General features: G+C 44.0%; 1 protein-coding gene across 6 annotated transcripts in view; it reads right to left on the minus strand.

Moving 5' to 3' along the window:
• The window catches only part of mef2cb (myocyte enhancer factor 2cb), a 201,068-nt gene that overhangs the window by 16,735 nt on the left and 164,103 nt on the right, over positions 1-20,230 (minus strand). For all 6 annotated transcript variants that reach the window (XM_088291989.1, XM_088291997.1, XM_088291979.1 and 3 more), the window contains one exon: positions 12,635-12,838. In XM_088291989.1, coding sequence (XP_088148115.1) covers positions 12,635-12,838 — 204 coding nt within the window. The remainder of the gene's footprint in view (positions 1-12,634; positions 12,839-20,230) is intronic.

The following is a 20,230-nucleotide window of genomic DNA, read 5'->3' on the forward strand; positions in this document are numbered from 1 at the left end:
ATTTACTTTAGTACACCCTGTATTTGATGCTGATGAAGTGTGTGTATGTGTGCGAAGGGAAGGATCATGCGGTGGCGCGAGTGTGGGTGTATAAAGGAGAAAGGTAGATGCTGAGATAAGTTAATCTCAGTGAACTTCTTCCTCTCATTTGTTTGTCTGCGTTGGCGCTCGCTCACAGAGGAGAAACGAGTGATGCTAGCTGCTCCATCACGAGCGGCAGCGCCGGTGACAGGGAACGATCTGCTTGCTTAGAAAACAAATAACGATCCGCTCATCTCTCATGTCAGCACAACAAAGGCGTGTTTGGAGTGTGGTTTTAGTGAACTTAGAGGGCTCCTTTTGTGTGCGTGATTGCTGTTTGATTCCTGAGGCGTCTTGTGGCGAAGCAGCTACTGTATCAGCGTGTCAACATTCACCGGCTCTCCTCTTGCGCTCGCATTTTTTTCTTTTTTCAAAATTCTCACTTGCCCGCTGCCGCACCCCCCCCCCAATCCCCCCAGAGAGTGGAAATCTGGAATTCGGAATTTGAAAGCATCTCTCACATCTCTGACAGTCTTCAGGAAATCACACCAAACAAATGCAAGGAGATCTGACTTCTAACAGAGCAGCCGTGAAACAGGCGCTCTCGCTTCATGTGAGGTGTGTGAGTCAGGAGAACAAAGGGGTTGCGGAGGTTCATCACGCTGTCTTTTTTGGCAAAGGCGTGAGATGTGAAATTTCCAGTTTTTGTTTCTGTCTTTGGTGCAGTTGTATTGGGGTCCTGGCGATGCATCCTATTGAATTGACAAGAGCTGAACTTGTGGCCCTGCTCTCTTCACATGACAAACCAAAACTTTACTTCCAAACTTCCACATATTTTCACCCATCCGAGATAGATCGCGGCAGAGATGGCCATTTTCTTTTTTTTAATTATGATTATTCTTTGATTGCTCAAGATTCTGTCCAAGGGCCAAGCCACCATGCTTTCCTCATCTTTGTCTTTGATATGGTAGGTAATGTTATAGTCATTCGGAAATGCAAATTCTAAATAAAATTACAAGCTGTCATTAAAATTAAATTTTTACACTTGAAAAATTGGAACAATTTTGTCCAATTTTGTTCTTGCACTCGCCATTCCTAGTCAGGCCTCCAAAATATATAGATAAGTGGCAAGTATGATTTTACTGATGGTGATGTATATAATGATTAAGTGATGACCCAACACGTGCGATATATGAAATAGTCTATTTCTAGGCAGAATCAGCATAAAACGTCTTGGCCCTCTTTCCTCCAACGTACAGGAAATAAAAAAATGTTACACTGGGTCGACCATTGTCACTTTTGCTCGTCTGTTTTTTGGGGAAAATTGTTGCTTGACGGGTGTGAAAATTCACCCAACTTTTGTTTTACTTTGACTTCCTCGTCAGTCTTAGGGCTGGTCAGAGACGGAGGACGGGCCGGATGTGGCCGCCAGGTCGTCCTTTGCCCATCCCCAGATCAAATATAGATGTCCATTTTAGGAAAAACAGCGATGCCCGAGGGAAAAGGAGGCCCCCAAAACGGCTTAAAGAGCGGGTGGTCATGCAAGGGGGTCGTGTCACTGCTTGGGTTGGGTGTTGATAGGTCGCAGAGTGTTATATGACTTTGAAGCATGCGGCCCCCCCCCCGCCCCTGGTTTAGCTTTCCATCGGGGCTCAGCACTTTGAGGCAGCGCTACGAAGGCGCTATGCCACTCATCCCAGTTATTGCCACCTGTCTGCCGACGTCACAGCAGTTGCCAAAGGCTGACACACGAGCCAACGACCAATCACGTCTGCCGCAGTGCACACATCACCATAGAAGGCCCAGCTGTGTTCACACCTTACACCCTAACGTCATTGTATATATTTATACATGGTGCGTGTGAGCGAGCGAATGGGAGAAAGAAGACGAACTATACTTCTTGGGAGATGAGGGGGGAAAAAAAAAGATGTTTTTGCTTGCTTGGCTCTTGTGTCTTTCTGCGGCCCCTTTGGAGGCTTGCTCCTAATTAAACTCCTTCTTCATGATGTTCCCTCATGACTCGACTTGTCACAGGGCCTCTGCCAAGCAGGGACGGCATAGACACGGTGGCCTACATACTTAGACACCCGTCTCATCAGTACCCTTCAGCTCTTCACGCAGAGTTAGGAAGGATCAGAATCAGGCCTTGGAAATCGATTCGACGACGGTATGATGTACTCAGGTTGGAACAATATTTAGAAGAAGAGCAATTGTTTGTTTTTTTCCCCTTTGCGCGTCAATAAACTCAACATGACCTTCCTTGTTGGCATCAGGGACTAGCATTTGACTTAATTTTCTTCATTAACTACGGGAAAAATTAACAATCCATTATAGCCTAAATTCGCATTGGGTAAAGATAGATCTTACCCGAGGTCATGGAATTGTTCTTTAGACAACAAACCGGTTGGGACGGCTTTAACAATGACTTTGTCAGCCAACTCGATACTCAGTTTTAGCTCACTTGCTTCAAAACTCTATTGGAACAATTCATTCCACTCCAAGTTGAATTCTACTTGGAAGATGCCGACTTGGAATATTCAGCTTTCTTTTGTTTCTGAAGCTCTTTGTATAGCATCTGTCATATGAATGTGTTTTAAATTGTAACAGTTCCTTAGCACAATCCAGGGTGTGAGTAATAACTCCAAGGAGCGGAGCAGGGTATTTGGGTGTGAATTCTGATCGGTCCCCAGGGGGTCTGAAAGGGACAGCTGATGCCCACCATAGCAGGATCCTTCTGTTCGGCATTCTGCCACCTTTCGCACCCTCTCCAGCCCTCTGCTCCGTCGCACTGTCCCAGTCTGCTTCTCAGTCTGTCTCCCTCTGCCCGGCTGTGCAGCCGCCCCCCCCATTTTCTGGACTCCCACCACATCTCAACATAAGCAGAGTCAAAACATTGTTGGCTAGATAGGTCCGTCTTTATTTTTGACAGACGTGTGTGTTAACTGTTGGGTTATGTTTGGAAAGCTCTTTATTGCTGACCGTCCTCTTGGCAGTGGCTGAAGGGTACGACACATTCAATATTGTGTTTATGGCTATCGGCGACAGACGGGCCAGTCAATGTATCTGAATGTCTTCAAGCCAGCAGCATTGGTGCAACAAGCTCTCACAAAAACAGCTTGTTTCTATTCATTGTTGGGCTTTGCCAAAACAGGACTTCAGAAAAGACTTAGTCTCTTCAAGTACTTACTCGGCAGTTATTTTTCACATTTGTTGGAATACAATAACTGACACTTCTTCTCCATACGGTTAACCCTGATTGCTATGCTACTGTAATGTATTAAGAAGGCTTTGAGTATGATTTAAAGTGAATAGTTTTACACTCTTTGGTGACATGAAGCAATGTCAGTGATGCACACCTGCCATGGCGACAGAATGTGAGTTCTGAGGCAGCACAAGTGGTCCCTATGCTATGCAGTATATTTCAATGACACGTTTAAAAGGTGCACTTTCAGAAAATGTCATATTATGACACTATTTCATACTACAATTTTAACCGATTCCAAGCTTTTCTTTGACTTACTTTTCACCTTAATGAAAATCAGATGTTATTTAATACCCCCCTTTTAAGCTATATCAGGTGTGGGGTGTCCAACTCGGTTCCTCAAGGGCACCTATCTAGCATGTTTTACATCTCTCAATCTTCCAACACACCTAATTCAAAGGATCAAGATCACCATCAGGGTTCTCAGAGCTTGCTGATGAGCTGCTTGTTTGAACCAGGTGTGAAGGAGGAGGGAGCCATCTAAAACACGCTGGATAGGGGCCATCGAGGACCGGATTCAGACACCCCTGACATTTAAAGTAAAGGATTTAAAGTGTGGTTAAATAAGTCAGTGTATCGCACAGTCGTTAATTCAAACTTCTACGTGAACTACTGCAGTATGATAACTGTGCACTCGCATTAGCAGTACCAATCACTTGCAATACCTTCGCCACTCGGTGATGGAAGGGACTTTAGTTCTCTCTGTTTTCCGAGGTGGTGGTGGTGATCATGGTGGTGGGGGGCGGGGGGTGACATCAGAGAGATCAGACTGGCTTAGTTTATTGGAAGCAGATGGCGGAGCAAAGGCAAAGAAGGCCACAGTTTCATGAAGCGTGGTTGGAACATGCCAGGACCATGTCGAGGGGCATGTCTATGGATGACGGCTGCATGGTGTGCACGTGTGAGTGAGCATTTGGGAAGAGATGGTTGATTTTTGTAGGTTAGCGATCAGGGGAGTGTCCGTCCCCTCTTTTCCTTAAACCCTAGCTTGCTCGTTAGCATCTATCTCTGTATCCCTGATTTGAAAACTTAACCCGGCAAGGACTATTTAGGGATTCATTCTGATGCTACGGCACCTATCACGGGCATAAACGGCTAAACATTCCATTTTACAAGGAAAGATGAAGGTTCTGTGCACAACAAGCCTCCAAACATGATCAAACCATGGTGTTGGGTGATGTGCACATGCTAAAATCACCATTAGGAAAAGCCCTCATAGACAAGAGCCCACTCACATACAGGCGGTCTTAGCTCGCCCGTATGCGAGCACAATACCAGATGGTGCAGTGTTCCCATATGGAAGAGACACACACTGAGCACATGTCACAATCCAACACGCTTTGCTGCAGCAGCATCCAGGACCAGTGAACAAAGTGGTCATTCAGACAAGTCACCATACTGTATAATTACCCAGATAGACATTACGAGACAATACCAGCTCAGATAAGTGGATAAAGAGGGCACTTATGTCTGCACCCTGAGTCTACCATTTTTTTTTTTATTCTCACTGCCCCCCCAGTCCCATAGCATGGGCTTTATTCTAAACTACAGATAAGATAATCTACGTTGACTTCAAATTCAATCATTTATGAGGACTTCATTTAGCTCCAAACATGACATATCAATTCTAAGTGGAACTGTTAAAACATGGAGTCCTTTAAAACAACTGCCCCATGTCTTCATTTGTTCTTTTTTGTTGTTTTATTTGCGCTGCCCACCAATCATGACTTATCGTCTTTTGTCACTCGGTCGCTTATCGCGTGGCTCCACAGCAGGAAGAGGGAGCCTGAGGGAGGCCTTGAGTAACAATGACCAGCTGCTTGACCTCTGTAATGTGACCTTGGATTTCCAAACCCTGCCCAAAGCTGCAATTATGGTGAGGAGGGAAGGGGGGGGGGGGGCGGCATGGGCGGCGGCAGAGGAGGGGCGGAGGCGACGGAAGCTCTGGGGCCGGGTGGATGGAATGCCACTTTTAAAAATAGATCATTATTTCAAATTTTCCACAAATAGTTTTCAAAGAACAAGGCATCATTTCATCTTAATGGCTGGCGTGAATTGTTTTGGGCTGTATAGTGGAAAAGCCTTGCCTTGGCAGCCTTGGCAGCGTGGCCTCAGAAGTGGCCTGACTCTCCACACCACAGGGACCACATATTGGCACATTTCAAACGCTCTATTTTTAAAAGCTCCTTTTGTTGTCGTGTGCCTACCTCAGACTTCCGCTGCAACATTATTGACCTTAAAAAACACCCCAGAGGGAGATCCAAACCAGTCCTAAGTTCAACGTCTGAGGTTCTCCTTTTCTGGACAGCGGCTGTCTGATGTGGGGCAAAAATGCTGAGCTGGTAGATCAAGTACATTATCTACCTTCCTGTTTTTAGCCTCGCGTATAAAATTAAAGAGGCATAGTGTATAGTTTGTTAAACAGGAACTCACAAAAGTTCTCTTCTCATGTCTAGGACAGGCAGATGTGGTCTGATGTGCTAGCCTTGATAATGTTTGGAGGCCAGTCAGAAGTCATTTTATCAATAACATCAATTTAAACACACAGACAGACGGTCAGAACGTTACTTGTGAAAGGGGTACATGTTGTTCTCGATTATGTATGAATTTTAACAAACAACAAGACAGGAAGCTACTGTTTGGTTAAGCGTGGGGAGTGGGTGAGCCAAGTGAATTAAATAACAGGCGTCTTTATTCAACGGATCAAATGTTTATCGGCACCGCGGGGTCTTGGGCCGATGGTGTCATGCATGTGGTTGATGAGAGCAATTATTCATGCTGGATGATCAGAGGAAAAGAGAAAGGGGGAGATGAGGACTGAATGAATAGCATGAAGCTCTGCTTGCTTACTCACTCTTCTGTTTGAAAAACACCCCCCCCCCCCACACCAACACTGAACAGGCGGAGAAAGTCCTCCCAGCAAAGACCGCCAGCTACTAACTATTTTTAGCCTGACCACAAACTATTTTTAAAATCACTTTTTTGTAATCTTTTTATATAAAGGTCTCTATTAGAAAAAGAGGTCACATAGAGTGAAACGTAAGCGATAGCTGTGCTATGCAGCAAATCAAAAGAGTAATTTAGAAATTGAACAAATGAAAGCACAGTCATGCACTGTCAGTACTAACCCCCTCTCCGTTTGAATTTAAACATAAAAAAGGATTGAAAAACGTGGAGCCCCTATGTGGACAAAGGAGGACAAAGCCGGTGAAGACAGGAAGAAGGGAAGGAAACACAGCTGCATGACACATGGAACATTACAAGAGGTTTTGCGCATAACACAGTAGCCTGTTTGCGTTTCCACCAAGTCATCAGCTAACTTACAGCCGTCGATGTTGTTAACACAAACAAGGGGAACCTCTAAAGTCGGACATCCTTGATATTTGGAAGACATTTCAGGAAAAATACAACGCAAAAGCTGCACCACAACAAAAAAATAACAATTGTTGCAACCGTTAAGCAAATCATCCGTGCACCTTGCAAAGACTTCAGTGAGCTACAAAAGGATTAAGTCCACATGTGTTATGTCTTTGGCTTTTTTTGTGCTTTTGTGATACTACCGTTGAAGTGATGGAAAAGAGCAAAAAATGTGAGGAAAAGTGAAAAGAGTGCCACACCGATTACTTCAAATTATTATTATTATTATTATTTTAATACACGTGAAAGATAAACAGAATGTAATTGAAATGAGATCTTGGTTTCCTGTGTGAAGAGACTCACCAGCCACACATAATCAGTCCCTCTGCTTTCTGCTTTTGCCTCAATTTGCTTGAACAATTTCCAACAGCAAAATGTTACAAAATATTTGCCTGGACAATTAATAAAGCTCTCATGATGGCAAAAGTTGCACCGCAAATAATTTCATTTGACCCGTTTCATATGAGGAACATCAGAATATAGAATCAAAATAGATTTAAACGCGACATATAACAATTACCCAGGTTGTCCATCCACTACACCATAAGCAAATTTGTAATTTCTTAATCTTACCAAAGTCATAATGTTAATTTACTTAGGCAGTCAAAGCAGCTTCAGACCTTAATCCGCACCTCAGCAGGAAAAACAAGCCGTGTCGCCCGTCTCCATGCCACGAGTAAACACTGAAGCACTATCGCCATGGCGACCACGCCCCATGTCACAAACCCGTGCACCTAAAAGTCTTCAAAAGTCTACGCGAGATCACTGTGGAAAACCGTGGGGACAGAAGATGTGATTCCATTAATTCCATTGGAGGCGGACACATGTAAAAGTCGTGGCGGATAAATTAGCGTCGCTACTCAAGCTGCCGCGATTACACAGCCTTTGAGAGCTATGAGAAGAAGTCATTCAGCGAGTTGATCAACACAGAAACTCCTTAAGGCTAATGTTCTCCACGGTGTTTAGAAACCAAATAAGCACACAGAATAGCACACATGCTGGAAAATATTTTCGCAAGCGTGAGGCAGAACATGAGCACACTGCTACTTCTGAGAGGGAGATCACATGTCCTGCTACTGACTTGCTGAAGAGACTTAATGTACACTTACGGTATACAGTATAGAATCGCGACTAATGGAATACATCTGTAAACTCACCAGCCACAACATCTGCAGAAAAATCTGATGAGCGCCTTCGCAAATTAAGTTAAAGCTCATGTTTGATTGACTCCGTCAAAAAGGTATTAATTTAACACAGGTATTAATGTGGTTGGAGTTGCTAGTGTAGAAGTACATTGCTCTCATGGAGCTTAATCAGAAGGTCACAGAACGACAAATCAACATAAATTTGAGCATTGTTTATCAAGACGGAATTTTCGACACGAATTCAGTGCGCAGGGGTACCTAATGGACTGTCCGTCAAGTGTTTTTAATGGCTTCCAGTCGTATTTACAAAGCAATGTTTTCGTTCTTTTAATTTCCTTGAAGGCATACTTTCCTGCTACTTTACCGCCTGCTGCAGTCGACAGTCGCCGCACTGGCCCGAGTACACACCTGTGCCTCGCACACATCTTGGCACATCGGTGAAACATACGCCGGGTGAAACATGGCCAGGGAGCTTTGCTGAATCTCATTAGCCGAGCGGGTAGTCATTAACAGAATGACCTTTGGAAATAATTACCAGCCTTCCTCCCACCATCCCTCTTCCCCCTCCCTCCTCCTTTGCTCATACTCATCCATCCCTCTATCCCACACCTCCCCACTTCCCCCTTTGCATGGAGTACATCCTCCTAGGTGAGCACTGAGAAAAAACGAGGCCGGGAGGGTGAGGAAGAAAAGCATGCTCCTGCTCTTCCGGCTGTCGAAGATTACGAGGAGAGCTGAGTTTTCAGATTAGATTAATCTGCTGGAATGGGATTGGCTGGCGGCGTGTCTTCTGACAGGTATGGTCAGAAGGCAGCGAGGTCATCTTAGCACCCGGTGCCATGTGCAACGCCATGTGATGCTTCCACCGATGGCATGAAAGTGGTGCTCTTGCTGAGGTCATCAAAATGTATTCGTTCACTCAGTGGCAACTAGATTAGGTACACGATTTAGGAAGTCTTATTAGAAAGGTATGCACTGCATCATTCTGAGAAGTGTTCTAGCACAACGAACAGTTTAGGATTTTCATAAACACTCCAACACAGAGGAGAACTAAAATGACCCCATTGTCGATCAGGCATTTGGCACACAAAATGTGCCGTTGGATTCAAAGTGGCAAGCGATCACATGGAGGTACTGCAATCAGGAGTAGAACCAAAGGACTTTTTGATATGCTCTGGCAATTAACAACTCCCAAACTCACTCACAGAATGCCACCTATATGACTTGAAAGAGAAGGAAAAGTCGAGGTGGAGGGATGGATTTTCATGCTTTCCATTTTCTTCTCTGGTATCACTCGCATGTCCATGAAACTGACCTGGCAAAGTACGAGGTTGGGAAATCTGTCTATTTTATCTGGAGACAGTCTCTCAGGAATTGACTGCAGACCTGTCAGGAGGACACACTTGGACATCATATGACTGAGGAACTGCCTCTGCCTTTCCTTGAGTTCACAACTTGAGACTCGTGCTTTAATTCAAAGTGTGCAAATTACAGTGTCTGACATGGTTGCAAGAGCCTTGCAATTCATTTGGATCAAGTATTAAGAACAAGGATCGCTTTGAAGTCCAAACTTCCTGTAATTGCGCAATTCAGAATTTGGCAAAAGTAAGCCGAAATCTCAAATTCAAAATGCCATTACGCATGATGCCATGCGAGACGTCCGCAAGACTTTGGTTGAAAGAGCATCAAAGGATTACCGCTTTGTGTGTTGATTTTCTTTGAGACGTTGCGGCATTGAATAGAAGAAACAAGGTGGTTTTGCAATACCCCCCTCCCTCCATTGTGACCAAAGGTTACATGGTAAGTACATTTAATGTGACTTTGAAGTGGAAATGTATGAAGATGTTCCCCGTTGCAAATCTTGTTATGGATCACGCTGTATTTGACCCAACCATAGTGTCAACCTACTGAAAAATTGTCTCATGGCTTGAGATTTAGCATGTTCAATGGACGGGGGAAAGAAAGAGAAAAAAAAAGAACACAAAAAGGCCCTGAAGCCTCTTGTAAACATACAGTAGCTGGAGAGGCTGTGTAACACTCTCAGTGGCACTCTCTCAACAACGCTAATTATCAACCAAAGACATGCTAATTACATAGAGTTTTATTGCTAATGTAGCGGGCCTCGACGCCGACCGCCCACGCTCAGTTCTGCTCCCCTGCCTCTGCCTCGCCTCCCTCCCACTACACCTTCAGGCACAGCGGCATCAGAGAGAGAAGGAAGCCTTTCTGTATACTTCTAAAGCCAAACATGCTTTCCAAATTCAGTACACGAAATCATGCATTTAAAGTCAGATTTTAGCATGACACTGCCTCTGCGTGCAAACCCTTTCAGAGGACATTGCGAGAATTTACCTTTAATATTATTGTCGACCCTTTGTTTTTTTTTTTTTTGTTGCCATCAACACGAAATTCGCTGTGCCTTCGCCCGACCCGGCAACCCACCCACGTTCTTTGAACCTTGACAAAGCTTAGCAGCAGCACAAAAGGCTCCACCGGAGGGTCCCGACCCATGTTCACCTCCCTCCTCCGCCCCTCCGACTCGTTGCGCCCTGCTTGCGTCCGCGCTAAACGTGCCTGTGTCAGCCCTGTGGCCAATCCCGTTAGCACGGAGAGGCCTCATTGCATCGATCTGGAGCAGAGACCTCTGGGGGTCCCTTTGCTGGTAACGCTCTGCAGCCCCCACTCGGCTCTTAAACATGTCTCCTAACACGGCTGTTTATATGTTATCCATCCTCGGCTCAATAGAGGAGACACGGTTACAGAGATCATCAGAGTGGCGATGTAGCATCACAGGCACTTGTTGAAACGTTTGGTTCAGGAGGGTCACACGAACTATAGTGACTGAAGGGCTTTTTGCATAAAGAACACTATTCATGGACATATGTGCTAATGTACTCTATGTAACGCATGACCAATTAAAATGTGATTTTACAAGGACGTTTAGCAAAGAATCACAATTCATATACAGTATATTTGTGATCATCGGAATGTAATGTAGAAACGGATGCCTCTAAATAAAACGCCTAGTCCGTCCGTCCTTTTTGTTTGAATGATCACAGTCAGCCCCTATGCTAATTGTTGTACCACCAAACGTACACGCTACCTTAACGCATTTGACGGCAACAAATAGGAAGCAGCGTGAATAGTAACAAGCGCAAACTACTGTGAAGATTGCAACGATATCAACGTCTATCATTGCAATAATGCAACGCCAATTCTCTTTCAAAGCAGACGGCATTTGATGCGAAGGCGCAAACTGAAACGTTTGGCCGTGAGGGGCAGATTGCCATCTGGAGAAGCAGGGAACACTCCCAGTGGACCTGTCCACCCGTGTTTGGGCGTGGAGCCCAGTAACACCCATATAAAGAGATAAAAACATGTCCCACGCTGTGGGCTCCTGTGTTAGGCTGGCCAACCTGATCCATAGGTGCGTGTGGGCCTTGACTATTCATTCATTACATCTCATTGGTCTTTAGTACAGCTTGTCGTCTTAAATTCGGAGCCAACAATTTCAGACTGGTGCACATAATTTGTCATCAGGTAGAACAAATAAATTCAAATGATGACTTAATCAGGTGCCTGTTAATTAAATACTGAATGTGGGTAAAAAAAAACTGGCTAAAAAAATAAGTGGTATGAAAACAAGTGTTACTTTGATTTAAATACATTAATTAGTTATTGGAAATGTGTTGCGGCAGCCGTCACTTTAGGAAAAAAAAAAAAAAAATCAATATGAGTTGTTCCAGTGCAGTCTGATCAGCAAGCATGGCACGAGAGGTTATGCGTGCGTGTGCACAAGAGAAAGGGATCAACTCTGCCCACCAGGTTGTCCAGAACTCCGGTGCGATTCTTGCGTAACAGGTTCATGTCGAGAGCTTAAGGATCTTGTAAAGCACCGGCGTCATTCGCTGTTTTATCTGCTTGCTCACTCGCTGCCCTGACACCGATGTTTACAGTTGTCGGCAGCCACGCTAGCGACATGTGTCCACTCCTTGATAGCCGCCCCCAACTCTGGGAGCCAGATCAATGGTGACAACAGGGTCATATCATTAAGGCACACTTTCCACATTAGTTAGGTTCAGTGCAAAAAGTGACACATTTTTATCCTCAATTCCTTTCTGGTACGGATGCCAAGACAGTCATTGAAATGTATTGAAAAAATATGAAATGTCTAATATGTGTTTTATAGGTTAAATAGGGGGAGAAAAATCTCCCCCAAGTGAAAATGAATAAATGCATGAAAAAAATGAAAATTCACAAATAGATGAATACACCAGTGCCAATACACATACACATGCCAGGATTAACCTAGTGAAGGCAAATATAAGATTCTTGCAAAGAGTTTTTGAGGGGTTGAATTCCCCTTTAATATAGTAGTAATAACTACTTTAATATATAATAATAGCAATTAATTGACATTTTTCCTGATTTATTTGGGGGCCCCTTGGAGGCTGTGTCACACGTTTGCTTATAGTATTATCAAATGAATGAGCTGGCTCGACACTATTAAGGCACCAGTCGCAATTTACAGAGTATAATATATATATATTTTTAACTAAACTAACTGTACCACTTGCTAATATAGGCACTTTATCATTTATGTAACTGGAATTTAGTTTCTTTTTAACTTAGGAACATGCAGAACTTGACATACAATTTTTCCTTTGAGTGTTGAGTGTGAAGGCAAAAAGAGAAGTAATGAGTCACAACCATCTGGTGTGTTTGCGTGTTTCCGTGCATGATTCAGTATATTAGGGCGCACGTGCATTTGTGTCGACTTGCGACTCACCTCCACAATGTCCGAGTTGGTCCTACTCTCGTGGGGCTCGTTGTACTCGGTGTATTTGAGCAGGACCTTGTCCATGTCTGTGCTGGCGTACTGGAACAGCTTGTTGGTGCTGTTGAAGATGATCAGGGCGATCTCGCAGTCGCACAGCACGCTCAGCTCGTAGGCTTTCTTCATTAGGCCAAACTTCCGCTTTGTAAATGTCACCTGGGAAAAAAGAAGGTAATGATTAGCCTTGGCAGGATTAGAAAAGTTTCTGTTCGCAAATGCAGAAGTAGAGAGGGCAACCCTTGTTATGAAATCAAAATTTTCTTGCTTTGTGGTCATCATAATTAGATTCCAAAAAAAGAAAAAAAAACTGTCCAGGACAACCACGCAGCAAAAAGAAACCTCAAAACATTTGTGATCATTTTTTATCATTCAACTCGAAAGTGCATTCAGGGAAAACAGAAATCCGTTAATGTTTGAAAAGCCCCCGACCAATACAGTCCAACCACTATACCAGGAAAAAGGAAAAAAAAAAAAGGTGCATTTTAAGGAACTGAAAATACTCAGTCTCGGAAAAATAACGGCCAAGAAGAGCCGTTAATGTTTGTACATCAAAGTACACAAAGGGATTTATGACAGATTGAAATGTCCCTTTTAAAACGCTTGCTCCTTCTGTGCTATTAAAAGAAATACAGATACTGACGACTACCCTTAGTCGAAAATAAAAAGTTAGTGTTGCCCAAGTAAGTACCTTACAATAAAAATAGCATCACATCCTTCAAAAAAAAGAAAGCAAAAAAAAAAAAACAAGTATTTTGTGATGGTATTTTTCTTGGTTTGTTTGTGGTGTTTTTGCATCAGGAAGACGTATCCAAGATGGTCACTTTTTTTTTTGTATAGAACATTGTATATTCCTCCATTGCTGGGTTTAAAACTAGAGCTGTAAGTGTGAGCAGCACCTGCTAGCTCTTTCTTTGAACGGGGTGAAATATAGAAAAGATTTACAATTCAACCAATCAACCTATTACGAGGGGCCTTTTCTGCGTGGCGCTGTATTTGTTATTTCCATTAGAGATCCGCACTGACAAAGCCTTTTTTTTTTTTTTTAAATGAGAAACATTGCATCAGAGCTGTGCTCAGCCGGCATTATCCACTGCATATTTGTCTATTCTCTTCAACGAGTGGCAAAAATGACAGAATTGTAACCCCGCAACTTTTAGTGAATCATGCTTTGAATGCAATAATAAAGATGTGAAGTGAAGTCTTTCAAGAGAAAAGGATCACGCTGCCCTTCACACTCTGAAAGCTGAAAGAGGAGCTGGGAAAGACTGGATATTGATGGATAGTTTTGTATTACATGCAAGCGCGTCTCCCAGGATGCACCAAGGAAACTAAATCCATCCCTCACCTCCACCCTTTCCTTCTTTCTCCCCATACGTTGAGTTGACAACCTTGTGTGAATTACTCTATGCTTGTACGTGATTTCTTACAAAAGACTTTCTTGCCCATTTGGAGCTACCTCTGTAAACCCACTCACTGTAGCTCTGATTCAGCGACAGCGGAGGGAGAAACCGCTCCCATGGGCTCCCAAATACCAAGCTGACATTTACACAATCAGACTTAAATGTGAAACAAATAAAAAACAGTAACAGTAAGATTAATTGCAACATCCCCAAAACAAAAAAAAAAACAGCCTTGGACTACAACGCAAATGAGAAGGCATGTAGGACATGAGGTCAAAGCTGGCTCAGTCAGAACAGGACTTGGAGCGTTGTCTTCCCAGGGACACACGCCGGTGACAGTTAGCGGCCAACTGAGATGTGTTCTCACTCAGACACGCACTCTACTGGAGCCATTAGCGTTTTAAAAGGTGGCACCTGGCTTGCAGTGGGCTGACTGTGAGGAGCTCATGTCCAGCGATAATAGAGAGACAATCCACATGCTGGCTTGGATTGGTATTCCCATCACATCGTATTTAAAAATCAGTCTTCTCAACGGAAATGAAAGGAAAGTCCATTAATCCGTTCCAGCTTTCCCAACACATCGCTAAAACATTTTATATTGTCTTTGAATAGCAATATATTGTCTGTGTACATGTGTTACCGTTGAAATAGACATCGCTTGAAGGGTTTTTAACATTGTGACTATAGATGCTATCTGTTAGCCAATCTATGGTGAATTGCATTGTTTGTTAGCATTAAGCTAAGCAGCATCTAAGTAATAGTGGCTGTAATTTTCTTCATTCCATTTTTTCTTTTAATAGTAAACTTCAACTGGGAGTGGCAATAAGCAGCTCCAAGCCTGTTTTTTGAAGAACAGGCATGCCTGTGAATGAGGGCGGTTGTTTGTCTTTGTGTGCCCTGGGTAGCAACCAGGTCAGGGTGTACCCCGGATACTGCCCGAAGACAGCTGGGAAATGCTCCAGGACACCTGTGACCCTTGTGAGGAGAAACGGATGGATGTCTGACTATTTTGTCCGTTAGATGTAATTGTTAATCTTCCCAATACTTTTGATTACAAAGGTTTTTCAAATGATTCCAAAATGGCTTTTATCACCATCCTGGAGGCGAACGAGTGTGATTACGTAAAGCCCCAACTGACCAAACAATAACACCTAGCTGAATTTCACACCACACCCACACATCTCACTGTGACACATACAGTACAATCTGCTGTATAGCATACATCCACGCAAACACGCCTATTTGTACATGCTTGGTCGAACAACTACCCTTGCATATGAACCTCACGTGGGATGTACTAATTGGTGCTGCATCTCAAGTTTTTGCCGAAGTAAAACTTGGACTAAGTTTGCTGTGACTACATTGATAGTAAATGTGAACCTGTAAGACCAGAAACATTCACGCTTGGCGTGTCTTGGGCAAAATTTGCTCATCAGGCCAACATTGAAGTTGGAAACTCATCACTACTCAGCAGTTTCCGTGGGTTGAAAGAGAAGCAATGCGATGACCGCCGTGATACTGACGAGTCCTGGACGACTAACAAATGCGCTGTTAGAAAAATACTATTTTGCATGTTGCCGATAAGTCATTACACTCGTTGGCTAAAATGAATGTTAATGTTTCATAAATACTTTTAACGCTTACTTTTGCACAGGGATGTTTTTTGTGAATTCTCTTGACATAATTTGGAATACATTTATGGTTGGAGTTGTGTACTTTTTTGTAGGTCAAATTTACCGGAATAGGTTAAACTTCTGTAGGGGGGCACTTCAGACCCATTTTTTGTAATTGTCTACTTTTTGCCAGGCTGGATGTGTGTGCAGAGTTTGTCGAGTTTTCATGCCTATTTAGGCCCTCAAAAAAAATCATTTCAGAAAATCATAACAATAGGGACCTCGCTGCGCCCTAATAATGAACGTATTGTTAGACTGTGTTAATTATTCCAGACAGTGTCACTCAAAAGTTGATCTTTGTAAAGGAAGACTTCTTGACACAACTATTGTATTAGATCTCATTAGATTTTGCAGGTGCACCCAATCGCAAGTGTGTAAATATCACTGTAAAATGACATTTTTTAGAGGCCCGCTTTATTAAATTTCCTGTTAAGTCCATTCATCTTCCTCCTGTCGTCTTTATTCATGTACGTATGTTTGCCTGTGAAACCGCAATTATATGCGCGTCCCAGTCAAATGAGCAGAGATTTGCTCTGCATAAAATGACATGTCACATTTCCGCTGGCAAACGAGGAGCGAGGCGGCCCGGGATAAACGGAGAAGAAGAAGGAGAGGCGGCAGCGGATTCCACGCCACATGGGTGAGAGGGGAGACAGAGGGAAGAGAGCAAGAGGGGGCGGGAGCGGCGGGGTGAGAGAGAGGGGGGCGGACGCACAGGAAGCACATTTGTATGCATTTCCTCTCATAACAGGAAGAGGCCAGTGGCTTCCCCTTCACAATGGCTTCGCTTCTGCTTCCCACCTCCTGCCTGCTTCCCTGGGGGAGGCATAGGAGGAGTGGAGAGACAGGCACCTAAAACTACTTGTTAGCAAACCAAACATGGCGTGCACACGCACACAAGCATGTCAGTCACTTTTAGTTTTGTCTTGAGACAAACACTTCTACCATTGTCAAGGGCCAGGCAGGAAGACGCGGACTTACGCAAACGAATACAAGGAGTGCAGGACCTGCTTCTGAACTCTGCTTCACAGCCAAGGAAACAGTTAAGAGGGCCATTCGGACAAAAGGGGCTTTGTACCTCCTATAATATATGCTGTGCTCTTCTCTCTCTTCAAAACGCCACTTATCGGCATTTTCAATGCAAGAGGCAACGGACTGGAGACGTTCCGCCCCCCCCGCCCCATTCAAAGTCTGAATCAAGATGCGCTAAATGAGGTGTCCGTGTTGAGTATTTAAAAGCTAACACGTGGCTGACTGGTGCATTATGGAAACTCTTGAAATACTGTAGATGCGACTTTCAATGGGTCACGCTTAAAGAAGTTTGTAATTATAATCCCACACAGATAATGGTTGGGTGAGTTCCTCTTGTCAATGTTCTTGTTTGTTAAAAAGCCGCAATGGGAAAGACAGAAAAAGGGCCCGAGCTAGTCGCCATCATGACAAAAATAACTTGTCATTTGCTGTAAACTTTTACAGAGCTTAAATGCATTTTGAATTCTACATCGACCACATTTCAACATCTGCTGCGACATCGTCACATTAATTCCAATTTTCGCACATTCAACTTCATATCAAACGAGCACTCAGGAATAAGGTGTGACTGGGAAAATGAAGAACGGGGGGGGGGGGGAATAGGACGTACAGTGGAAGAGGGAAAAAAAAGAGCAGTCCAAAAAGGACTAAAACAATGAGGTGAGAGCTTGGTGAGCACTTTACAGGTGAGGTCTTGCGGTGCCGAGCAGATGACAGAGCAAAGGTGACACTCACTAAAAGGGAAGGTGGTAGGTGGGAATGAGGGACTAAAAGAGTGACGAGGAGATACCCTGCGGGCCTCATTATTTCCCTGCTGTTAATTTCACCAGCACATGTTCTCACCCTGGCACTATTGATTGGATGAAGGCTTTGTCAAAGGAACAAACAATTTTTTTCCCCCCGCATGCCCAAAGGCTTCACTTTGGATCTTCCATGTGTTGTTTGGGCCTTGAAATCTGGGAGATGGAGTTATTTCACTTCCTGACACCGGTGACCTCATCCATCCTTAACCTTTGGCCTTGCATCCTCCTTGGAGCGCTAATGTCTCCATCGCAACACACACACTCGAATGTGCAAACAAGTCACCCGGAATTTAAACTCCAAGCACACTGGAGCGCCAACACTAATTAAGGCAAATTGCAGTAAATGACTTGCTCCCCAGACTAGCACTGCAGACATAGATGATGCCGTTGATATTTTGTACATCGACCAACAACAACATTATCACGATTACGTAAAATATTCTGCCTTTAGAAAGGTGTTCAGTTTTGACTGACACTGTCGGAGAGGTTTCAACATTCTCGTGACTGCAGCACGCGAGCGAGAGAGAGATATAATACAAAAAAAAATGTTTCTCTCATTTATTTCATTAGACTCGGGTCAGAACATTTGGCACTATTTTTGTGTTGGGTAGTAAGTTGGGCAAGTGGTCAAAATGTTGGCTAGTTGTTGTTTTTAAAAGCGGGTTCTTTAACGAACAAATTAAATCCACCGTCGATCAAAGTGTCGAACTGAATTATCTGCAATGTGTCAAATCTCCACACACATACCTGCGCCTGCATATGGCATGTGTGCTTGCCGTGTGCAGTCCATGAGGGATTCTTTTATGTGCCTGAGGCAGGGAGAGGGTCTGAGTGGTCATGAGGCTCAGAGCCAGGCCTCACACACTGCTGTCCACTGTCCGGGGATTTGGGCAGCCAGTCAACAACAGGGAGGCCTGGGCCTTCTGCTTCGGCCCTGGGGAAGTATTTGGGGGGCCGGGGGTGGCAGCCCAAAGTGGCCGCCCAGGGAGAGACGGGCCCTGTGCCCATAGCCATGGCTCCCGCTGCTGCAGGGCGAGCAGGGAAGCACTGTAGGTGGCATGGAGGTGATCACATCTTAGCTGATTTTTTTTTTGCCCCTACATCATAAGGTGGGAGCATGAAAGTGCAAAAAAACAGGGGGGGGGCTTATAATGAGGAGTTTTTGCCACGTGTGTTGTGCTGTGTACAGCTTTCAGAATCCCATGCACTTATATATGACCGTATAATGTGCATGTATAGTATTCATCCATAGTCGATTGCACTTTACTCGCTGTACATTTTAGAGTTCATGTTAAGATTCTTTATTGGGAGTATAAGTGGCTCGGATAATGGATGGATGGATTTAAATTTTTAAATGGCAACACCCGACCTTACCTCTATGAGCTCCTCCACGTACCTGCACGGTGCCTCAGGTCAGCGAACCAGACGCTACTGGAGGTACCGGGGACTAAGCAGAGACTCAGAGGGGATCGATCTTTTTCCCCTTGGCTGTCCCTCCCTTTGGAAGGACTTTCCATGAAACGCTACGTAAGCCCGCCCTCTGTCCATCTTTAAAAGACAATTATTTATTCTTGGGCTTTTGACTATGCATGAGACTCGTATGTTATTAATTTATTGCTCAGTGTGTTTATATGTATGGTTTTGACTTTATGTATGGTGCTTTATATGCTCAATTAATAAAGTTGAGGTCACAGGTGTGCAGGAGCATACCCAGCTTGACTTTGGGCGACGGGCAGTGTACTTCCATTTGTCAGGGGTTCAAAACTATTTGGAATACTGACTCAAATAAAGCTCAATTCATTTAGTTCAGGAAGTAGTTGATATCAAGTTTGTCCAAATACTTTCAACTAATCTTCATTAATAAGAGCTGTTCTTTGAAAATGACTGAAAGGAGCGAAATATGTGACAATTGTGAGGTTGAAAGCAGCTCTATTCAAACGCCTCCTGTGTTTATTTGGCTTGGGCCGAGATGGTATTTTCTTAAAAAGGAAGTGAAAATATGCAAAATTCAACTTCTGTTTTTCTCTCCTTTTAAGAAGAAGGTTGGAGTTTCTGGTCTGTCTTGTGATGCTGTGTAAGGCAGTGATGTCATCGATACATGCCATATATGGGAATACACTGAACACAATGTGCAACATTGATCATGTGACAGATCCAGCACAATTTTATCATTTAATCACACCTTATATATCATTTTAGAGAGCCAAACAACAAAATCCAGTGGTTTATTGACTCTCCTTTCCCTGAACCCTTTCTCCTTTGCCTCTCTGTTTCTCTCTCCCCCTGTAAGTAAAGCCCGGATATCTCAGGCATCGATTCCCCTCAGGTGTCCTTCCTGTCTCCCTCTTTCCCTCCTTATCCTCAGGAGCCGGATGGCCTGGTGCATGTGGCGGGCTCAGTCTAAGGTGAGAGAAGGGCTGAGATAACAGCGAGGAGGAAGCGAGGGTGCTGCTGCAACACGATAGCTCGAGTCTTCGTTGGGAACTCAGTGACCTCTCTCGCCGCTTTGGTCGCTCGATGACGATGACAAAGTGAAGCTCCACGCTGCTTCACCTCCTTTTCCAAAGAGCGGATGCTGTGTCACAACCAGCGGAATTACTGGAAGTGTCTATTTGTTTTTTTTTATCTCAGGTGCACCCA

Source organism: Idiotropiscis lumnitzeri, chromosome 1 (genome assembly GCF_059441095.1).
Source record: "Idiotropiscis lumnitzeri isolate Australia: NSW breed Sydney's pygmy pipehorse chromosome 1, RoL_Ilum_1.0, whole genome shotgun sequence".
Taxonomy (NCBI): domain Eukaryota; kingdom Metazoa; phylum Chordata; class Actinopteri; order Syngnathiformes; family Syngnathidae; genus Idiotropiscis; species Idiotropiscis lumnitzeri.